Raw genomic sequence first — 20,703 nt, 5'->3', positions numbered from 1 at the left:
TAAACTGGGCCTGTCAGGAGATGGGGGCTCTACCGCCACTGTTGGCCCACTGAGCAACCCTCGCAAAGCCAGCAGGCCAAGGCACTTAAGGGAGCCCACCCCCACCCCAGCCCTGAAGCGAGCTGTGGGCAAGGCGAGGGCCCCCAAAGGGACATTTGCCTGCCTGTACACAAATGCCAGGAGTTTAGGGAATAAACAGGAGGAACTTGTCCTCCTGATTAACACACATAACTATGATGTCATAGGGATAACGGAGACCTAGTGGGACTCCACCCATGACTGGGCCACAGGTACAGGACGGATCAAGTGGAAAAAAGGGGTGGGGTGTAGCTTTCCATGTCAAGGAAAGCTACACATCCCTGTAAGCCGACATTGGTGCCCAAGGTGGATGACTAGAGACCCTCTGGGTTAAAATCCATGGGGAACATGGCACAGGGGACACGATGGTGGGAGTCTACTACAGACCTCCAACCCAGGATCAAGAGCTTGACCAGGAGTTCACCAGGGAATTGGCTGAGGCTGCACGCTCCTGGTGCATGGTTGTCATGGGAGACTTCAACTACCCAGTCATCTCATGGGAAGAGCTCTCGGCCAAATCCGAGTGGTCGCAAAGCTTTCTCTTGTGCGTAGATGAGTTCTATCTGACGCAAGAAGTCGATGGGCCAACGATAGGTAAAGCACTGCTCGACCTGGTTCTGGCAATGGGGGATGAACTAATCAGTGACCTAATGATGGATGGGAAGCTGGGTGACAGTGACCACAAGCTGATCACCTTCACCAGTCTGGCAAGTCAGTCAGCAATACAGAAGTCCTCGACTTCAGGAAAGCTGACTTTGACAAGCTCAGGAGGCTTGTCAGGAAGGCCCTAAAAGGCCACAACCCAAAGGGGAGGGGAGTTCAGGACAAGTGGTTGCTCTTCAAAGGAGCAATCCTGGATGCACAAGTAAAGTCTATCCCATCTTGGAGGAAAGGCAGCAAAAGGGCACAGCAGCCCCCTTGGCTCTCCAGGGAACAAGTGGACCTCCTGCAGCTAAAAAGACAGACCTACAAAGGATGGACGACTGGAACCACCACCAAGGAGGAATACTCTGCTCTGGTCCGGACCTGCAGGGAGCGAACCAGGAAAGCCAGGGCTGCGATGGAACTCCAACTAACTACAAATATCAAGGACAATAAAAAGTCCTTTTTTAGATGTGTGGGGAGCCGAAGGAAAAGCAAGGGCAACATTAGACCCCTGCTAAACCACATGGGACAACTGACAACTGACACCCAGGAAAAAGTCAACTTGCTAAATGGGTACTTTACGTCAGTTTTTCACCAGTCCCATGGGACGCCCCTGCCCATTTTGGGACAGGGAGGCCTGGATGAGGGAGATTCCTTACCCCCCATCAATGCTGACCTCGTGAAGGAACACCTTGACAGGCTGGACACCTTCAAGTCAGCCGGCCCTGACAGTTTACACCCCAGGGTACTCAAAGAGCTGGCGAACATCATAGCTCAGCCCCTGGCACAGATCTTCGAGAGCTCCTGGCGCTCTGGTGAAGTGCCCAATGATTGGAAGAATGCCAATGTGGTACCTATCTTCAAGAAAGGGAGGAAAGGGGATCTGGCAAATTATAGGCCCATCAGCCTGACCTCTATCCCGGGGAAGATCCTAGAAAAGATGATCAAAGAGGCCATTCTTAACAGACTGGTCAATGGCAACATCCTGAGGGTGAGCCAGCATGGTATGGTTGTGGGTAGGTCTTGCTTGACCAATCTCATTTCCTTCTATGTATAACAGACTGCCAATATGGGCTTACCAGATTGGCTTGAGATACTTACCCTGGGCTAGAAACAGTGCCGGTGAACTCTGAGCGACCCCAAGGGTGGAGCAGGGGAGCCCTGCCCTGTGGAAAAGGAGAAGCCAATCGAAAGAAAACGTTTTCAATCCCCTCGTTTGCATGGAAGGGGGATGGTCGGGGTTGGGGGCCCGCCACCCTGAGCCCTGGTTGGCCGGTTTGCAAGCCAGGGAGGGATGGCCAGAGGGGATAAAAGTAGCAGCCGAACTGGCGTAGGGGGGCTGCTGACAGCAACTCTAGGGAATGATGCAGGAGGCCTAAGAAGAGGTGGGGTGAGCTGACCCAGCAGAGGGAGCAGAGAGACCCCTCTGAAGAGCCTCAAAGGCCCTGGGAGAAGAAGGCAGCGGCAGTTGACTGTGTCTCCAGCCCTGCAGCAGAGAGGAAAGCCGCGGCCAGGGCTTGGGGCAGAGAGCTGGTGCCCCAAGGCCCCATCGCAGTGTGCTGGACGTGCCAGGCATCCCGGAGGCTAGGGGTGGCAGTTGGGCCCTCACTCCACTGCGGATAAGAAGCAGCAGCCAGGAGCACAGGCGGCATCCTTATCCAGAGCAGGGAGCTGGGCCGGTGAGTTGAGGAATCCCTTCCCTTCCCTGGGGAAGCAGGACAGCAGCAGGCAAGGCATTGGGGTCCTGAGGAGCAGCAGAGCGCCAGGATGAGGGTTCCTGGGAGCTTGGGGCACAGGCCAGCGCTCGGAGTGGGATTGGTGAGCTGCAAGGCATGTGGGGTGCCCAGCCAGTCATCTGGAGCAGGGGTTTAGAGCAGCGACCCCTGGGAGCTGCCTGTGCTGCTGACCCTCTGCTACTGACTGCCTCAGAGGGGGACTCAGTCCTGTCCCTTATTCTGCAGCTGATTGTCATCCGATGGAGTCCCTGAGCTTTGTGTTTGGGTCATGATGATTTCTGCAGGAGCCTACTCTGTTGCTTGTTGCTTGCCTTGTTGGTTGCCACAGGAGGGTCACCCTTAAGCCTCTTTGGGGGGTTGGGGTTTGATACAATTTGATTGCTGTGGACCAGAAGAGCCTACACTGTTGCAGTCTGTCGCTTATTGGGAAGCCTGTTGGAGCTTCTGGAAACGAGCACCCTGCTTCCTTGCGGTAGCATCTCAGCAGTGGCTGAAAGCTGCCGGTTACCCTACCTGTGGTTCTTGAGTCAAGGGTTGACTAATGCATTGTGGTTTGTTTTGTGATTCTGGTTATGCCATTTAAGTTCACTTGTAAATAACCTTTCCTATTATTCTTGTTTTGTAAATAAACTGTAAATAATTAAATCAGTTAAGTGTTAGACCTTCTTGGGACCATGGGGTGCTCTGTGGGCAGTAGAGGCTGGCTGGAAAGTAAATTGGTGCTGGCCAGAAGCCCTGCCCCACTCTTACCACACCATCCCTGATATTGGGCAGGGGTGGCAACTACTACATTGGGCTGCCACCCAGGTTACATACGACCAGGTGACCTATCACCTGGACAAAGGACAAGAGATTGATGTCGTATATCTTGATTTTAAAAAAGCCTTCGATCTAGTATCCCATGATCACTTCTTAGTAAAACTGGCTAACTCCAGCCTCGGGCACACCACAATCCACTGGCTGGGGAATTGGCTCTGTGGTAGGACCCAGAGGGTGGTGGTTGACAAGTCAATTGTCGTGGTGCCCTGTGACTAGTGGGTTCCCCCAAGGCTCTGTCCTTGGGCCTATACTATTTAACATCTTCATTAATGAAACTGGCTGAGTTTGCTGATGACACCAAACTCTGGGGTAAAGTGTCCACACCTGAGGACAGGAGGGTGATCCAGGCTGGCCTTGACAGGCTCAGGGAATGGGCGGACGAGAACCTGATGGTGTTTATCACCAAAAAATGCAAGGTTCTCCAACTTGGGAAGAAAAACCTGCAGCATCTTTATAGGCTCAGCAGTGTTACACTGGCTAGCACTACGGACAAAAGGGACTTGAGGATCATGATTGACCATAAGATGAATATGAGCCTGCAATGTGATACTGCTGCTAGTAAAGCAAGCAAAACGCTTGCTTGCATCCACAGGACATCATTCTCCCATTGTACTCGGCCTTGGTGAGGCCACAGCTGGAGTACCGTGTCCACTTTTGGGCTCCACAATTCAAAAAGGATGTGGAGAAGCTTGAGAGGGTGCAGAGGAGAGCCACACGCATGATCAGAGGTCAGGAAAGCAGACCTTATGAAGAGAGGCTGGGAGCCATGGGACTCTTCAGCCTGGAAAAGCACAGGCTCAGGGGTGATCAGATGGCCACCTATAAGTTCATCGGGGGTGCTTACCAGGATCTGGGGGAATGCTTGTTCACCAGAGCGCCCCAAGGGATGACAAGGTCAAATGGTCACAAACTCCTTCATGACTGTTTCAGGCTGGACATTAGGAAGAACTTTACTGTCTGAGCCCCCAAGGTTTGGAATAGACTGCTGCCAGAGGTGATTCAAGCACCTACACTGAACACCTTCAAAAGACATCTGGATGTTTATCTTGCTGAGATCCTATGATCCCTGCTGACTTCCTGCCCCTGGGGCAGGGGGCTGGACTTGATGATCTTCCGAGGTCCCTTCCAGCCCTAATGTCTATGAAATCTATGAAATCTTTTCTACAAATATATAAATATATTTGTGTTCCTATATAAATTAAAAAATGAAGATGTGGTGCAGTGAAGAAATGTATACGAACAAATAGAAATAGGTCTTTCTCCCTATATAACTTCAAAACTGTAAGAGAAAGACTGAATATTGTGAGACTCATGATGGTACTGTATGTGAGGCAACAATGCCAAAAGGATCCTTGAGCAATTGTATGGCTTTTGTTCACAATTCCAGAAGCCCTGGATGCTAGAAGCCATGGGTGCATGCAAGAGGCAGGGCATGGATCAATTTGGGCAGGCCCTGAATAAATACTTTCCCCTATTTGCATGAAGTCTCTGCTCTGTGAGGGCAGTGACAGTTACACACTATTATATAGTTGTTGTACAGTGGCAGTGGGGTTAGGCTTACTGGGAACTACAAGTCTCCTCAGTGGGTACTCTGAAGAGGCTGGGCTGGATGGACCTGTGGTCTGACCCAGTGTGGCATTTCTCATATTAACATTGTTACATTGGGAAGCCATAGTAGAACTCAGCCCAATGGATGGTCTAGCTGTAGGGTGGTCATTGGTAATGTTTTATACCGGACTATCTTGTTTTTAAATCCTTTGTCCCATGTCTGTTTCTGAATGAGGAATAGACATAAACATTTTTATTGGTTGTGCCTAGAGATAGAGCAGTGTACAGCCAGGAAGACCAGGGAGGCAGGGATGGAGATGGAGGATATCCCAGGGGTTGGTCACTCTGTGACTGTGCAAGGAGCCATGGCTGCAGTGCACGTGCAGGGACAGCAAGAGCCGAGGTGCTGTTGCATAGGGTTACTATACGTCTGGGTTTTCTGAGACATGTCCTCTTTTTTGGTCCCCTGTCCTTGTGTCTGGGCAAGTTTTTAAAATGCAAGCAAATGTCTAAGTTTTGGCTCTGCCTTTGCTTTTACCTGGTACTTGCAGCTTGGGCTGGGAGCAGCAGGGGAAGGTGATTGGCTGTCAGGGGATCACGTGCTCTGCACATGGGCCTGGCAGCTGCTTGCAGGTAAGAGAGATAGAGACACAGTGAGTGTGTATGCTTGTGCGTGTGCAAGCTGTGTGGGCAGCAGAGCTGGAGGGAACAGGGGGCTGTGGGTTGGGAGTGATGGGTACTGGCAGGGCTGGGGGGGCAGGCAGGGAGCTGTGGGTTGGGAGTGAGGGGCACTGGCAGGGCTGGGGGGGGTAGAGTATAGTTGGTCAGGAGTGAGAGGCAGCAGCAAGGCTGGGGGGGATGTGGCTTAGGAGTGATGGGCAGAGGCAGGGCATAGGCATATCACTGCCCCCCCCACAGTCATATGCCCATTCCCCCTTCCCGCCTTCCTTGCACTCCCTCCTGCCCACCACAGCAGGGTACAAAGGTACAAAGAAGTGAAAGGACTTGGTTATCAGGTGTATCAAGGAAAAATGTAGATCTCATAATGGTATTCAAACTACTTGGTCAGAAGTTAAAACAGAACAAAATGGAGGTACAGCCCACTAAAGCTCCTACCCAGTATTGTTCCTGACCTTGGTGAGTTTTCTGGCAATTTACAGACTATGAGAAAAGTACCTGGCTTTGCTCATGGATGAAGGTGGGGCATGATGGCTAAACACTTAGAGGTTTGCTTTTGGGAATTGGCTTGTAGGTAAATATATTAGGGCTGCGTGAAATTTCACTGTGTGTTTCACTTTAAACCTGTTTTGATGTGTTTCGAGCTCGAAACAGTGAAATCGAAATGAAACAAAAGCCTTCCAAACAGCTTTGAAACGAAACAAGGGCACTCAAAACGTTTCAAAAGTTTCACAACATTTCAAGTTTTGAAGCAGGGCTTGGCTTCAGAGCCGGTCCTAGTCAGCAGCAGCAGCCTCCTGTCATCCGGCAGGCAGATCTGGGGCCCACACCACCCGAGAGGAATCTGGCACAGCCCTCAGCCCTCCTGGGCGGCGCCGGCCCCTGGATCTGCAGGCTGGATGACAGCATGCTGTTGCTGCTGGCTGCGGCCAGCGGCAGCACCAATCTTCCCAGATCTGCCTGCCGGATGACAGGAGGCTGCTACTGTTGGCAAGTGGCAGTTTTACTTGTCAGCAACTTGAGGTGCAGTTTCCCAGAAACTTTTGCACCTATCTCCTTGAAACTTAGCAAGCTTGATGCCCACAGAAGGGGCTATCATCCCTGCAAGTTTAATCTAAATCAGGCTAGAAATGACAAAGTTATAGGCAGTTTTGTGATTCCCCATTATAACCTATGGGCGAAATGTCGAAACAGTGTCCAAACAGCGAAACAGTTTCAAAGAAATGAAATGGAACAGTGCTTTCAAAATGTAATGAAACTCAAAATGAAACTGTTCTGTCGAAATGTCAACACGGAAGTCAAAGCCCAAAAATACGTATGTATTACAATTATGGTTCAGGACAACATCAAGGGTTAATTGATTTCCAAAGGCCTGGGTTAGACACCCTGTCTACCTTGAAGGCTGTTAGAACTGGGTGACAACCAGGCCTTTAGAAATCAATTAACCCTTGATGCTGTCCTGAACCATTATTCTAATACATATAGATATATAAGCAACAAGACCAACGGATGTACACTAGGGCTGTGCAAAGCTTTGGTAGTCAATTTGTTTCAGAGGAGATTTGGCCCAATTTGGGGACTGAATCTCTGAATCTGAATCGAATCAGGAGACCAATTTAAACGCTCTGAATTGATTCAAAGCATCCAAATTGAATCAGAAAAGATTCAGAAAAGATTCGGCCATAGACTAAACAGGCAGCTGACACAGCTGCCTCCAGCTGGTAAGTCTGTTGGGGTTGGGGGAGGGGAGAGGGAAGGATTGGGGCTTGGATAAGTTGCCCAGCCAGCACAGAGGAGGGGATGTGGGCACAGTTCACTTCAGGTGGAAGGGGACAAGTGGCAACAGGGCATAGCTCCCACTCCCAGTGCTGCCACACCCACATCCCATGTTCCTCCACATCAGCTGGCAAGTGGTGGCAGCAGCCGCCCCCCTGCACTGGCTGGCAAGTGGCGGCAGGGCAGAGTGCCCACTCCCAGCACTGATGCAGGCACAGTTTAGTCTCTGGCTAAATGTCTGAAGCGGCACCAAATTTTTCAGATCCGATTTGGCCAAATTGAATCGTAACAGTGCTTCAAATCTCTGAATCCAGGGTAGGAGCCAGCATCACTTCTCTTGGAAGTTGGTTCCAGATCCTAGCCGCCCTGACTGTGAAGTAGTACCTCCTGATCTAGTCTGGATCTATCCTCTGCCAGCTTGTGACCATTATTTCTTGTCACTCCTGGGAGTGCTCGGGGGAACAGGGACGCCCCCAATGCCTGCTGGTCCCCTCTGACTAGTTTGTAACAGGCCACTAGATCCCCCCTCAGCCTTTTCTTGTGGAGGCTGAACAGGTTCAGGTCCCGTAGCCTCTCCTCATAGGGCCTGCCCTGCTGCCCCCTGACCATACGGGTGGCCCTCCTGTGGACCCTCTCCATGTTGTCCACATCCCTCCTGAAGTACGGCTCCCAGAACTGGACACGGTACTCCAACTGCAGCCTGACCAGTGCCGTGTAGAGGGGGAGGATCACCTCGTTGGACCTGCTTGAGATGCATCTGTGGATGCATGACAAGGTTCGGTTAGCCTTCCTGACTGCATCCCCACACTGTTGGCCCATGTTCATTGTGGCATCAATGATGACTCCAAGATCCTTTTCTGCCTCTGCACTGACAAGAAGGGAGTTCCCCAGCGTGTAGGTCTGCTGCTGGTTCTTCCTCCCTAGGTGCAGCACCTTGCACTTGTCAGTGTTGAAACCCATCCTATTCTCATCTGCCCACCTCTGTATCCTGTCTAGGTCTGATTGCAGCCTGCTCCTCCCTTCTAGCGTGCCCACATCCCCCCACATCTTAGTGTCATCTGCGAATTTGAACAAGGTGCTTTTTACCCCCTCGTCCAAGTCACTGATGAAGATGTTGAACAGCGCGGGCCTGAGGACCGAGCCCTGGGGGACCCCACTGCCCACATCCCTCCAGGTTGAAAATGACCCGTCCACCACCACTCTCTGGGTGCGACCCTCCAGCCAGTTAGTGACCCATTTGACTGTGTAGGTGTTGACGCCACAGTCCCCTAGTTTTTTAATGAGAATGGGGTGAGAGACAGTGTCGAAGGCCTTCCTACAATCCAGAAAGACTACATCCACTGCTATCCCTGCGTCTAAGGATTTTGTGACCTGGTCATAGAAGGCCACCAGGTTGGTCGGACAGGACCTGCCTCTAATAAACCCATGCTGGTTGCCCCTAAGCGTAATCTCCCTTGCTGGCCCCTCGCAGACGTGCGCTATGTTAATTCTCTCAAAAAGCTTACCCAGGATCAAGGTAAGACTAACTGGCCTAGTTTCCTGGGTCCTCCTTCCTCCCTTTTTTGAAAATGGGAACCACATTGGCCCTTTTCCAGTCCTCTGGCACCATGCCAGAGCACCAGAGCACATAAAACTGTGCCAGGGGTCCCGCAATGACCTCTGCTAATTCCCTCAGCACTCTGGGGTGGAGATCGTCAGGACCAGCTGATTTAAATAAGTCCAGTCCCTCCAGAAGTTCCCTGACTAGATCCTCACTGACCCTAGGCCTGGGTGCACCTTCCCCGGGGCCTGCGGAGGTCCCAGTGGGCAGGGGTGCAGTCTCTGCTCAGGAAAATGGAGGCAAAGAAATTGTTAAATACGTTAGCTTTGTCATCTGGTGTGACGACCAGATTTCCTAGCGTGTCTTGCAGAGGCCCCACGTTACCCAGTACCTTCTTTTTACCCCCTATGTATTTAAAAAAGGACTTCTTGTTGTCCTTGATCCGGGTAGCTAGTCCCAGTTCCATCTCCACCTTGGCCTTCCTGACCGCCCCCCTGCAGCCCTGAGCAACCAAGGTACAGTCCTCCCTGGTGATGGCCCCTCCCTTCCATTGGGTGTACGCCTCCCTTTTAGCTAGGAGACGTTCCTGTATGCTTTTGATGAGCCATGGGGGCTTTTGCGCCCTCTTACCCCCTTTGATCCATGTTGGGATTACCTCCCTTTGGGCTTGGAGGATCATCTCCTTAAGGAACGACCACTCTTCTTGGACCCCCGACTCCTCTCCCCGACTCCTCTCCCCTCTGGGACATCAGTGCCTCCCCAACTCTGCTCAGTGCCTCCCCGACTGCGTATCAATAAATTTGCCTACTATCAAATGGAAAAGTCATAGTCAGTCTGAGGGTTTTGCGTCCCCCCGGAACAAGGCATTTGGGTCATAAATCCAGTGCCAACAGGGCATTGCTGTAAAATGTAGCGTGTCAAACTAATTTCAGTTTAGCATGATCATGTCATTGTGTACATGCACAGTACCTGCAGTGTTTAAGCTAGTATCTGCAGTGTTTCCAACTCTGTGGGCGCATCTACACAAGACATTTACTGTGGAACTGCCTAATTGGCTCTGCAACAGTCTGAGCATCTACACATGTGGCCCTGTTAGAACACAGAAAACTAATTGAATCCACCATTGGTTAGTACTTATAAATACAAGTACTATCCTGTTTTGGAATTCTTTAGTATGCAGCAATGCACGTGTATACACTGGCGGGGCAAGCAGGGGCACGAGGGTGTTTCAGTGTGGGGGCTACCTACTGGCTAGTCACACACTGGAGCAACCTCATGCCTCAGCTAGCCCCTTGGAAGCACCTTGAGCTGGGTTGGAGCAGCCCTGGGTTGCCAGCCAGGGCTCCTATGTCCCATCTATGTGCCTGTGCAAATGTGGTACACAGCAGCAATAAACCCCAGCACAATATTTTTATTGCTTTGCATTAATGGCACATATAGATGTACCCTGTGAGACTCAGACCAATTTCTACATCTGTCTTCTGGCAAAGCACTACTCTTATAATGACTTTCAGCTCTGGCCAGGTAAAAATCCTGTGACTGTCTGCCTGCTCCATTGCTCATCTCTTGGGAACAGTGGCCTATCAGGGATGCTGCAGGAAACAGGGTTTGGGAAGCAACAGAGCTTTTAGAGGAAGAGAGGAAGGAGCAGAAAGAACCCAGAGTGGTTCTTCTCCATGCTGTCCTTGCTGTGGGCAATGGGAATGGCTCTTCTGGTTTTTACCATCCCACTCTGTTGCATGTGTCCTGGGAAGGGCGCAAAGCAGGTGAAGAACCCCTGTAGCTGATCTCCTGGACAGAAAGGAACCTGGATACAAGCTTGGTAGAAAGAGGGCTATCAAAGTCTTCAGGACAGAGTGCCGTGGACAGGGCAGCATACAGCACAGGAACAAGGGCCAGAGACACACGCTTAGAAGTACCTAGCTACATTTTTACCTTTAGAAAGTTCCCTTTAAACATACACCAGGGATGTGGATTAGAAACAGGATAATGCCTCAGCCACAGACAGCATCAGAGTAGGGAGCATTGCTGAATTTTAATAATTACAAAATTTAGATTTGTAAGCATATTCAATAAACATCTACGCCATATAAAAATATAAACATTCAACACATAATAAGAAAAATATATTACTTCAGGTGTTAGAGACTCTGGCACTTAATTGATTAGTTCTTTCTTTCTTAAGACTTGCAAAAAACATGTTTCCTTTCAAGGTGCATGTCACAATTCCTTAAATAGCCAATGACTGCCTATGGGTTAAAGTGCAGTCTCAGCAGCCTTTGGGGAGGTGGCAAACACCTCAGGAACCTTGAATTGAGCCATAGAGACAATGGGGGAGATATTCAAATGTACAGGGAGGACTGGAGATGGCCAGCTCCCACTGACTTGCAATCAGAGTTAAATGTCCTTCTGACTTTTAGGCCTTTGCAAATCTGCCCCAAACAGCTTGAATGATCACTTGCCGTGGCTTCAAAGGCACTGCTCCAAATCATATTGCACATGAAGTAAGAATCAAAGCCCATTAGATGTGGGCTTTCTTAGACTAGTGATGAGAAGCAAATTTCATAGTTGAAGCTGCTACATAAGTCATGGCCCAGAACCAGTCCCTGGGTATTCTCACCTACAGACTACTGTCTGCTATGCCCAAGCTGATCTCCGCAGCCATGCTGGACCATGTCAACAGAGACAGCCATTCACAGAGTGGGACTCAAGGTGTAGAGAGTTTTCAAGACCAAATTCAATAATTGAATTACATCCAGAAGCAAAAAGAAGCTACCAAAACTATCTAAGAATTAATATAATATTTATATATGTATCCCAAACATTTTGCCCCAGGTAGAGCTTCTGAGGAGCCCTCAAGCATAGGCCCAAAAAGATCACATTGCATTAGTCTAAACTGGAAGTCACACAAGCTTAGAGAAGTTAAGGGCAGATCTGCAAGACAAGGGTGCATGTGCCTGGCTAGACACTGATGAAACGGGCTTCTCACAGTCACTGAGGCTTGCAAGGATTCTAGAAAGGTGTGAAGAACCAGGGACTTCACCAATTTATATACTTGAGGGCAAATAAGGAAAACTCTCTCAGTAACATGGCCAGGAATTGCTCACTCTGCCATGGCCATGAAAGCTTCACCCTAGCCTCATCCCTGGGTGTGTTACACAGCAAAATGAAGGCCTGCCTCAATCCAGCTGGCATAGGTAACAATAGCAGCTGGGAATGAACAAACTTTAGCAACAGGAATACAAACCCTTCAGGGACTCTGGGTATGTAAATTCTTCCTATCACTTGCTGTGTAGACACAGCCCTTCTTCCAGCCTGGTCCTAGTGCCAGTTAGCGGGTGGAAAGCACTGGTAGCTCTGATGAGCAGGGCTAGGGACAGAAGTTACACATAAACCAGTTTAAGTGATCAGAAACTGGTTTTAACCAGTAACAGAAGTTCAGTGTACATAAACCAGTTTCAAAATGACTGAAACTGGTTTAAGATAAATCTGGTTGAATGTAGTATCAGATTTAACCGATTTGGGTCAAACTGGTTTATGAAACTTCTGTCCCAGACCCCTTTCTGATTCAAGTTAAATCACAGTCCCCCAGCATCCCAGCATGCTGTGCAGCCCTGGGCTGGGCTGGGAACAGGGAGGGGGGGTTAAATTTCCCTTCCACCAAGTACAAAGCTGCCTTGACCTGTTAAAGCCTACTGCTGGCTGCAACTGTGGACTACAAATCTCAGAGGCACCTCTAAGCAGGAAGAGAAAGTGATGACCAACCCTGCAGAGTCCTGCTCCTGTCATTCTGGGCTGTAAGTCTTAGAGACCTTGGGGGCAGCAGGAAACAGAAGCAAACATACAGCCCATGCTGGCTATGTGCCAGAGAGCCGTGCTCTACCAGCTTCTGGCCTGAGCCACTGCAGGGATGTGGCTGCATATCATGAATCAAAAATGAGTGTCTGTTCAGTTGTTTCTCACTTTAGTCTCTGCAGTTTCGACTAACCTGCAAGGACTGAATCAATTCAGCCTGGGGTTTTTTGACTGTCTGTACTTAGCCTAGAAGACTGGGTGCTGAGTTGCCCTTGAGCGCCAATGCCTAGGGACTGAGGCCCATGTATCACTCTTCCCAGCATCCCACACATGTTAGAAAGGAAGTGTATGGAGTCTCTGACCCTCCTGCAGGTCTGTCTACCTTTCCCAGTGATATATGTATCTATAATCTGAAATGATCAGCTCCCCAGTTTTGGGCTGACCTGAAGGAATTGTAAGTGACAGGAGATAATGTCTTTACATTTGAGTTCTGCTTCCTCTCTCCTTTGTCCTTGCAGTTTCACTTGGCTACTGTCTTTCATGACTGGAGCCCTGCGACAGACAGATACCAGGCACTCTTCCTCCAGCTTTTCCCTTCGGCTTTGACATAAAGCAGCAAAAAGGGCATGAAACAGAATACAGCCCTAATCTCCAGTCAGAAGAAGCTGTAGCCCCACTCTGCTTAAAGTTCCCTGTTTTTTCTGGCAACATTTACAATGAATTGGTGCTTTAACTGAGAGCAAAGGGGCAAGGGTGTGTGCAACAACAAAGGGGTTTAATGCAGCTGAGAGCCAGAGAGAGGGATCCCTGTAAGGAAAATGGAGTGCACATAGAGAAACTGAGTCCTTTGGCTAGTGGTGGACTTCATACAGTTCAACTCCCCCACTTGGTATGTGTGGGGTGGAGTAGGTTTTCTGTACATTCCTAATGGCCATATGTGGACACAAGAACCCAGGCAGTAACTTTGGAGAAATTCATGCCTCCTCCACTCTCTTGGCCATTTTCCTCCCCTCTCTTGGGGGCTGATTCCTCATTCGTGATCCCTCTGGGCAGAAGCAGTTCTAGGTGGGGAAAGTGATGACTCAGTCAGGACTCGTCTGGCTGGTGTTGGGCTGCAGTTTCACGCTGTCAGAGCTGCTCTGGGAATGGGGTGACTTTCTGGCCTGCAGCACCATTGTCCAGTACCAAAGGAAAATGAAGAAGCCTATGGAAGAAGGATAAGATGGTTGTGGAGCACCCACCAAGCACAAGATGTCAGGAAAATGGACAGCACAGAAAACACATGTCAACTGTCATATATAGAGAGAGGCCCACTTCCTCCTGCTCACGCCCTGCACAATAATCCCTTCATTGCTGTCACTTCCAATAGAGCACTCTGTAAGCACTCAGCAGCAGAGCCAAGCTAAGACAGGGGTATAAGCAGGAGATCAAGTTCTTGTTTGTTGGCTCCTAGTGCCCTCATGTGGCTAGCAGGAACATGATACAGTCTTAGATCTTGCACACCCTCTGTCCCTTCTCACACACAAGAAGCCTAAAGGCCTTACAGGAGATACACCCTGTTAGCATGGAGTGGGATTCTCTTTGTCAGCAATGAGCCCACTGCAAACTGGGTCTCCTCCATTATCTGAGTGAGCGGGGCGAAGATCCTCCTTGTAAACAACCTAGACTCCTGCACCTGGTACCTCAAAGATTCATTGCCTGGGTTACACCTGGATGACTAGGTTGCACACTCACCTTGGAGGGAGTTGATGATGGTGAAGAGGTAGTTCGTGACAAGCTGGAATGTTCCAGAGGAAAAGGAGAAAAAGGCCAGTGCCCATGGGAGACCCAGCACGAAGCTCAAACCGAGGAGTGCCAGGGCATGCTTACATGCGTGGCCCCTCTTGTTCTGTCTGAGGATCTCCCGTATCATGGCTGCAAGCATGACTGAGTTGAACAGGAATACCAGGCTGAGAAAGCCAAGGTTCACCATGTTGTGGATCAAGGGTTTTGTGATCCAGCAGCTGGAGGGAGGAGAAAGGGGACATGGTTAAGGCCATGGGAACAGAAGCAGGTTAAGAATGGATCTGCCAGAATATTAGGCAGACTCAGCTACTAGTACAGAGTTAAACATGGAAGGCTGGATCCCCAACTGACATAAACCAATATAGCTCCACTCAAGTCAATATACCAGCAGTTACCCAATTGGTTGGTATTAACTATAGTGCATATTTGAGAGCAGGGGGTTGAAGCAATTGGTTGTGTCACCAGGGTCAAGGTGGCTCATTTCCTAGTCATTTCCAATGACTTACATGGTTTCATTGGTAGATCTGTCCAAAGATTCAAATACTGCAATCTGGAATGATCCGTAATTTGTCCGATCAGTCAGGAAGATCACAGCCACAAGAAAAGTAGGAAGTCCTAGATGCCAAGATTAGCATTAGTGAGGCCTGTGTGAAGCAGCTAATATTCGCTTCGGATTTGGCTGATTCAGGGGACAGTGATTTGATTCAGCTGAATCTGATTCGGAGATTGGGCTGCTGCCGAATCTCCGAGTCACCCAGGCCCATCCCCTGCCCACTCTCCCAGCCTGGCAATGGCTGTCCCACCTGCCCCAGCTCCTGGCACCTTGAAAAAAAAAAAAAAAGCCCTGACTCACCAGGTGCTGCTGGGTAGGGGGGTGATCCCCACTGCCCCCCACTGCACCATACCATGTAGGGGGCTCTGCACAAGCCCCCTGACTCCACCCCTCACTCTTCCAGCCTCCCTATGGCTGCCCTGCCCAGCTCAGCTCCGGCCCTTTAAGACCCCCCCCCCCAATCCCCCTGGACTCATGGTTCCTGCCTGGCAGGGGATGGGGGAGCGGGTGGGCGGGGGGGGGGGTAGGTCTGGGGGAGCAGGCAGGGGATGGGGCCTGGCAGGGGTCCCCTTCCCCCGCTGCTACCCCTCCCTCCCCTGTCCCTACTTACCAGCTCTAAGTCCAGCTGCAGCTCCCTGCTGCAGTGGATGGGAACTGTCCAAATCAAAGCTACCCAAATCTTTTCCAAAGATTCAGAGAGCTTCAAAAATCAATTCCGACCTTTTTATTGGTCCTGATTCGATTCGAATTCAGAGATTTGTCCACCAAATCTCCTCCGAATCGAATCAGCACCCAGAGCTTTGCACAGCCCAATTAGTGAATTTCCCTAGCCCCTCTTTCTTCCCTTGGACTCTCCCAAAGGACTCTCATCCCCCTTTCTCCTTACAAAAAACAGTCCCAGTGTCTCCTTCAGGCTTTTGGACCCTGGCTCTCACCATCACTTTGCCCAGTACATTTCTGACTCTTCCATACTCACCCCAGCCTACCAGACAGAGCTTGAGGATGAAATGCTCAAAATAGGAATTGAAGACCTCAACCACAAGCCTGTAGAGATTGTAGCCCTCAATACCCATCCATGTCAGGCAGCTCAGCAGGGAGAAGTGGAGGAAAATGGCACCAGTTTTGCAGGCTGCCTCACTGTGCATGGAATCCAAGTGTTTGTTGATGAGGAAGCTCACGTCCAGAAGGAAGATGGCTGAGAGCAAGTTTATGTGGATGCTTATGTTTACAGCATGGTCTCTATGCTTCTTCCTGGAAAAGGGAATGAGATCTTACCCCTGTGCCTAGCTAAATTCCCAGATGTAACAACCAGTGGCACACCATATGGAGACCCAGTACTTTGAATCAAGCACCAGCCAGGGACACACAAGAGACCTGTGAGTTGGTGGCAGAAGCTGTGGGCTCAATTCTTGATTCCACTTGTGTGTGGCTAGCTTCTGAATGTTGTGGGTGTCTGCATTCACCCTCAATTCTCTGCAGTAGTCTTAGGGTGTCACCTTGTCATTGGGATGCCTCATCTATTCTTTCCTTTGGATCATGCGTGTGGATGACATGATTTTGCCCCAAGATACTATATAAATTCCCAAGAAAAAACATCCCTTATTCTTGGTCAGTCCCTCATCAATGCAGTAGCAAAGATCTATTTATGTCTGTACTTACTATATAATTAATAATGGCCAAGGTGATTTTCAAGGTTATTAAAAACGACAGGTAATTTTCGGGTACCCACATGGACATATTATAAAGGGGGCTGGTGTCGAGAAGTCAGGTCCTTAGCATCTTCTGGGAATCACTGTCCTTCCAAGTGTCTCAAGTTGGGCCCCCAGAAACAGAACCATGCAAAGTCACTGGTCACTTTGCAAATCTTGGTCAATACTGTATCTAGTGGCAAAACAGTGGGATGCTGCATTCCTGGTGTAGTGTACTAGTCTAGCGGGAGTTCTCCATTCAGGCTGCTAGCTAATCCCCTCCCTTAAGCCACTGTGCTCTCTACCTGGAGTGCAGGAAGAAGATGGTGAAGACTGAAGCCACAGCAGAGATAATGCAGCCAATGTAGGTGATAATAGTCAGGTACTGCTGGTGGATATAGTCTATCTCTGGAGAGGACACCTGAGAATGGAGAGAAGAGGGAGGATATATTAGAAGCCTCATGGGCAAGAGCTGGGTCCTTTTTCTGTGACCATGTAGTGAAGATATAGACACCTAGAGGGGAATATGGTACCCACCATCAGTACAGCAAAATAGGTGAGGTGATTGCAGTGGCAGGTTGTCTGTTCATTACCCTTCTCTGTGGTACAGCCAATGTCACTCCAACTGCCAGAGCCATCTATGAGTGAAAGGAGAATTTGCTGTTACTGGCATGAGCTTTCAGATAGTCAGCTCAGATCTATTTATCTTTACAGAAAGTTGCTGATATAACGTGGCTGCCATAGACTGCAAAAAACTTGTAATGAGGCCAAGGGAGTCTCATGCTATGAGAGTGATAACCTAGGGACTATCACCACCCATATTCATGTGGGCAGAAGGGCCTGGGGGGGAGATCCCTTGGAACATACATCGAGGGAACAACCTGATATTGATTTCTTGGGATTCCTGTAAGTGCTGACTGCCTGAGATTGGATGAATATACAAGGAAGTACTAGTATTACTGTACAAGGCCTTGGTAAGATCTCATCTAGAATACAGTGCAGTTGTGGTCACCAGTGTTCAAAAAAAGATGGATTTAAACTAGAACAGGTACAAAGAAACACCACTCAAATGGTTAAAGGAATGAAGACCTTTTCTTCTCAAAGACAGGACTTTTTTATCCTAACAAACACAAATTGAGGGGGAATATGATTATGTTTTACAAATACATTTGTGGATTGAGTATTACAGAGGGATTAGGGGTGACTGGATATTAGGCTAAAAACAATACTGGCACAAGATCAAATGGCTAGAAACTGGCTATGAACACATTTTACACTAGCAATTAGAAGATTACTTCTAACTCTAAGAGGAGTGAAGGATTGTGATGTCTCTTCAGTAAAATGGTGAGGATTTTTAAGATTTTAAGGTTGAGTCATGTAAGTTTATGGAATGGAAGGTGTAATAGGATAAAGAGTTCTTGGTTCAATAGTCAGCAGGTATGATTTATGGAATCAAATTACTGCAATCCCCACAACCAAGTATGGAGGTAAATGGTATGTCTGGCTATCCCATGCTTCATGGCTTTTGCTGATCACCCCTAGGGGCCAGGAAGGAATTATTTGCCCCTCATGAATGCTACTGCCTTTTGGAGGATTTTATTGCCTTCTTCTGAAGGATTGGGATGTTGGCTACAGCCAAGGCTTGGGGGATTTTTGACTGGGCTTCTCTGATGCTCCTTCTGATAACACAGAAAGCTCAGAGATCCCTGGCAAGTAGGTCTTGCTCTTGCTGATGGCCAAATTTGAGGTCAGGAAGAAATTTCCTTCTAAGTCATTTTGGCATATGTTAGGGTGGGTTTTGTCTGGAGTGTGGGGATGGTCATTTCCTAGGATCTTCTGGTTTATATTAGCTAACTATTCTTCTGTAAATGCATTGGAAAAGTGTTGGCAGAGCTCTTGTCACCCCTGCCTTTGTCCATGGCATACTGCAAGGAGTTTCAGGTACTGTGCCTTGTAGATGTGTGTGTATCTGGAAGGGGTGGGGGATGCACTGGAGATTTGAAGAAATCTTTGGGTAAATAGTTGTCTATGAATACAGGGCACTGCACTTGATGGCCCAGGAGCTCTCATTCCAGTCTTACATTCCAATGAATGGCTGGGTTACGGATGAGGAAAGGCTAGTCTTGCAGAGACTAGAAATAGTCATGTGGGGAAGATGGAGCTTGAGTGAATAATGCAGATTTGAAAAAGACAAAGAGAAAGCAGATCGCTTCTCCTGTATATCCTGTCTTTTAATACAGGAATAAGTGGTCCTGGGATCAGGACAAGGCTCAATGCATTTTGAGGTTTAGACAAATTGCAGTGATCACTGCTTCCCACAGTCACTCATTAATGCAATCCAGGGTGTTAGATCAGGACAGATATTCATATGCTTGCTAAACAGACACTGGACTGATCCCATTGCCATACAAACCCATGACCCCTTGCATGGGATTCACACTAGCTGGAACAGCAAGGATGTTAGAGTCTTGGGATTCAGATAGTAACACGACTGTTGACTTGGTCCCTTCTCCAACAGTTAGACTAAGGCACTGTCTACATCTACAAAGTTTGCTGGCATAGCTACGTCAATGAGGGGAGTTGAAAGGAGAGGCCTTTTGCAGGTACTGTTTCTGCCATTTAGGGAGAAGGGGTAGTGGAGCTGCCAGAGACCCCACTGCTGACCCCACATGCTGTGTCCTCCTAGTAGACTCTGCCAGCAAAGCTGTGGAGGCAGACCTCTAGTATAAACACCATTCACATCTGTGCAGGCTGCAAATGTGCCATCAAATCAACCCTTTAGCATTTTAAGCCTAGTGCAAACCATCTACAGAAGCCCGCAAAGCACCAGGGTATCTTTGAGATACTCACCGTTGGTGTTCACATCCCAGAACACGCACTGTGGGGTCTCATTCCTCTGAAACAAAAAGACCCTGGGCTGTGATCAGTGTGTACCTTTGGGCAAAAACATCACATGCCCCCAGTGGCTGGGGGGGCACAGCCACGCCGCTGCTGGCAGGAGCATGGTTGCAGTGAGTGGGGGAGCTCCTGCAGATGCTGCTGGCACTGTCGGCGGTGGGGGGAGGGGGAGTGTGGTGAACGCTGACCATGGGTTAGCGAGTGCCTTTTTGCAGGGGGTGCACCGCCACGTGCAGGGGATGCAAGCGCACCTGCGTGCACCTCCTACGCATCACCCCTGCCTTTGGGTTACTCATGGGCAGGAAGCAGATAAAGAGGCAGGTGGGGCAGGGAATAAGGAGCTCCCAGGGAAAAAAAAACACTGGCTCATGTCATGTGAAATGGGGCCAGAAACCAAAATGAATCAGGGGGCAGCACCACTGGGGTAGATGGTGAGTTGACAGGTCTGAGCCTCCCCCATGAAGTAAACTGATTTTAGTGAGGCTGTTTCTCACACCTACCAGGAGCTGGTCATGGAAGAATGTGAGGACCAGATTCTGTGGGAGGTGCGAAACCACAGTGTTTGCCACGGAGATGCCAATCACCTTTTCACCGAGGACATGGCTGTTGTTCTGGTCCTGGAATTCATACAAAAGATGGTGACACTGCTGTATGAAAGTGATACCCGTCAAGCATGAACCTGTTAAGGGCCCCCAGATTTCAGATGCAGAAGGCTCCCTTGTCACTTTCCCCAGCAGAAAATCCCACCCCAAAGGCAATCTGCACACACGAGCTGCTCTCGTATGAAGGCTCTGGCTCAGCCAGCCAGGACCCATGCCCATCTCTACCCATGCTGTTCATCACCATCACAGATAATGTGGCAGTAACATAGGAGGTAGACATTGGGACACCAGATGACCTTTCAGTGATACTGGCAATGGCCAGATTACAATCACCAACAGTTTATCGGCTCTAGTATCTGGGCTCTGATTGGAGTTAGGACTGGATAATTCAGGGAGAGGTGTAACTCCCACCCCCATCTCATCTTACTGTGAAATCCTCTGCCATGGGGCATGGTGGGGGGGGAGGCAGGGCAAGAGGAGGACACTGTTTCTCAGATACATCCAGAGATCAGAGATCACTTAGGCAGGCTCAAGCAACAGGCAGGCTCAAGGGGGAGATGAG

At 49.4% G+C, this 20,703-nt stretch overlaps 1 protein-coding gene across 2 annotated transcripts in view; it reads right to left on the bottom strand.

Annotated features, from left to right (window-relative positions):
- Positions 1 to 10,836: 10,836 nt before the first annotated feature.
- The window catches only part of ADGRG1 (adhesion G protein-coupled receptor G1), a 49,973-nt gene continuing 40,106 nt past the window's right edge, over positions 10,837 to 20,703 (bottom strand). For both annotated transcript variants that reach the window (XM_006278235.4, XM_059713687.1), the window contains exons 7-14: positions 20,040 to 20,156; positions 19,492 to 19,537; positions 17,179 to 17,279; positions 16,947 to 17,062; positions 15,930 to 16,204; positions 14,907 to 15,015; positions 14,350 to 14,618; positions 10,837 to 13,819 (exon numbers count right to left, since the gene is read on the bottom strand). In XM_006278235.4, the coding sequence (XP_006278297.1) occupies positions 13,698 to 13,819; positions 14,350 to 14,618; positions 14,907 to 15,015; positions 15,930 to 16,204; positions 16,947 to 17,062; positions 17,179 to 17,279; positions 19,492 to 19,537; positions 20,040 to 20,156 (1,155 nt within the window). In that variant the 3' untranslated portion in view covers positions 10,837 to 13,697. The remainder of the gene's footprint in view (positions 13,820 to 14,349; positions 14,619 to 14,906; positions 15,016 to 15,929; positions 16,205 to 16,946; positions 17,063 to 17,178; positions 17,280 to 19,491; positions 19,538 to 20,039; positions 20,157 to 20,703) is intronic.

Source organism: Alligator mississippiensis, chromosome 10 (genome assembly GCF_030867095.1).
Source record: "Alligator mississippiensis isolate rAllMis1 chromosome 10, rAllMis1, whole genome shotgun sequence".
NCBI lineage: Eukaryota > Metazoa > Chordata > Crocodylia > Alligatoridae > Alligator > Alligator mississippiensis.
The sequence above is the reverse complement of the archived record's forward strand: the minus strand, read 5'-3'. Positions and strand labels throughout refer to the sequence as shown.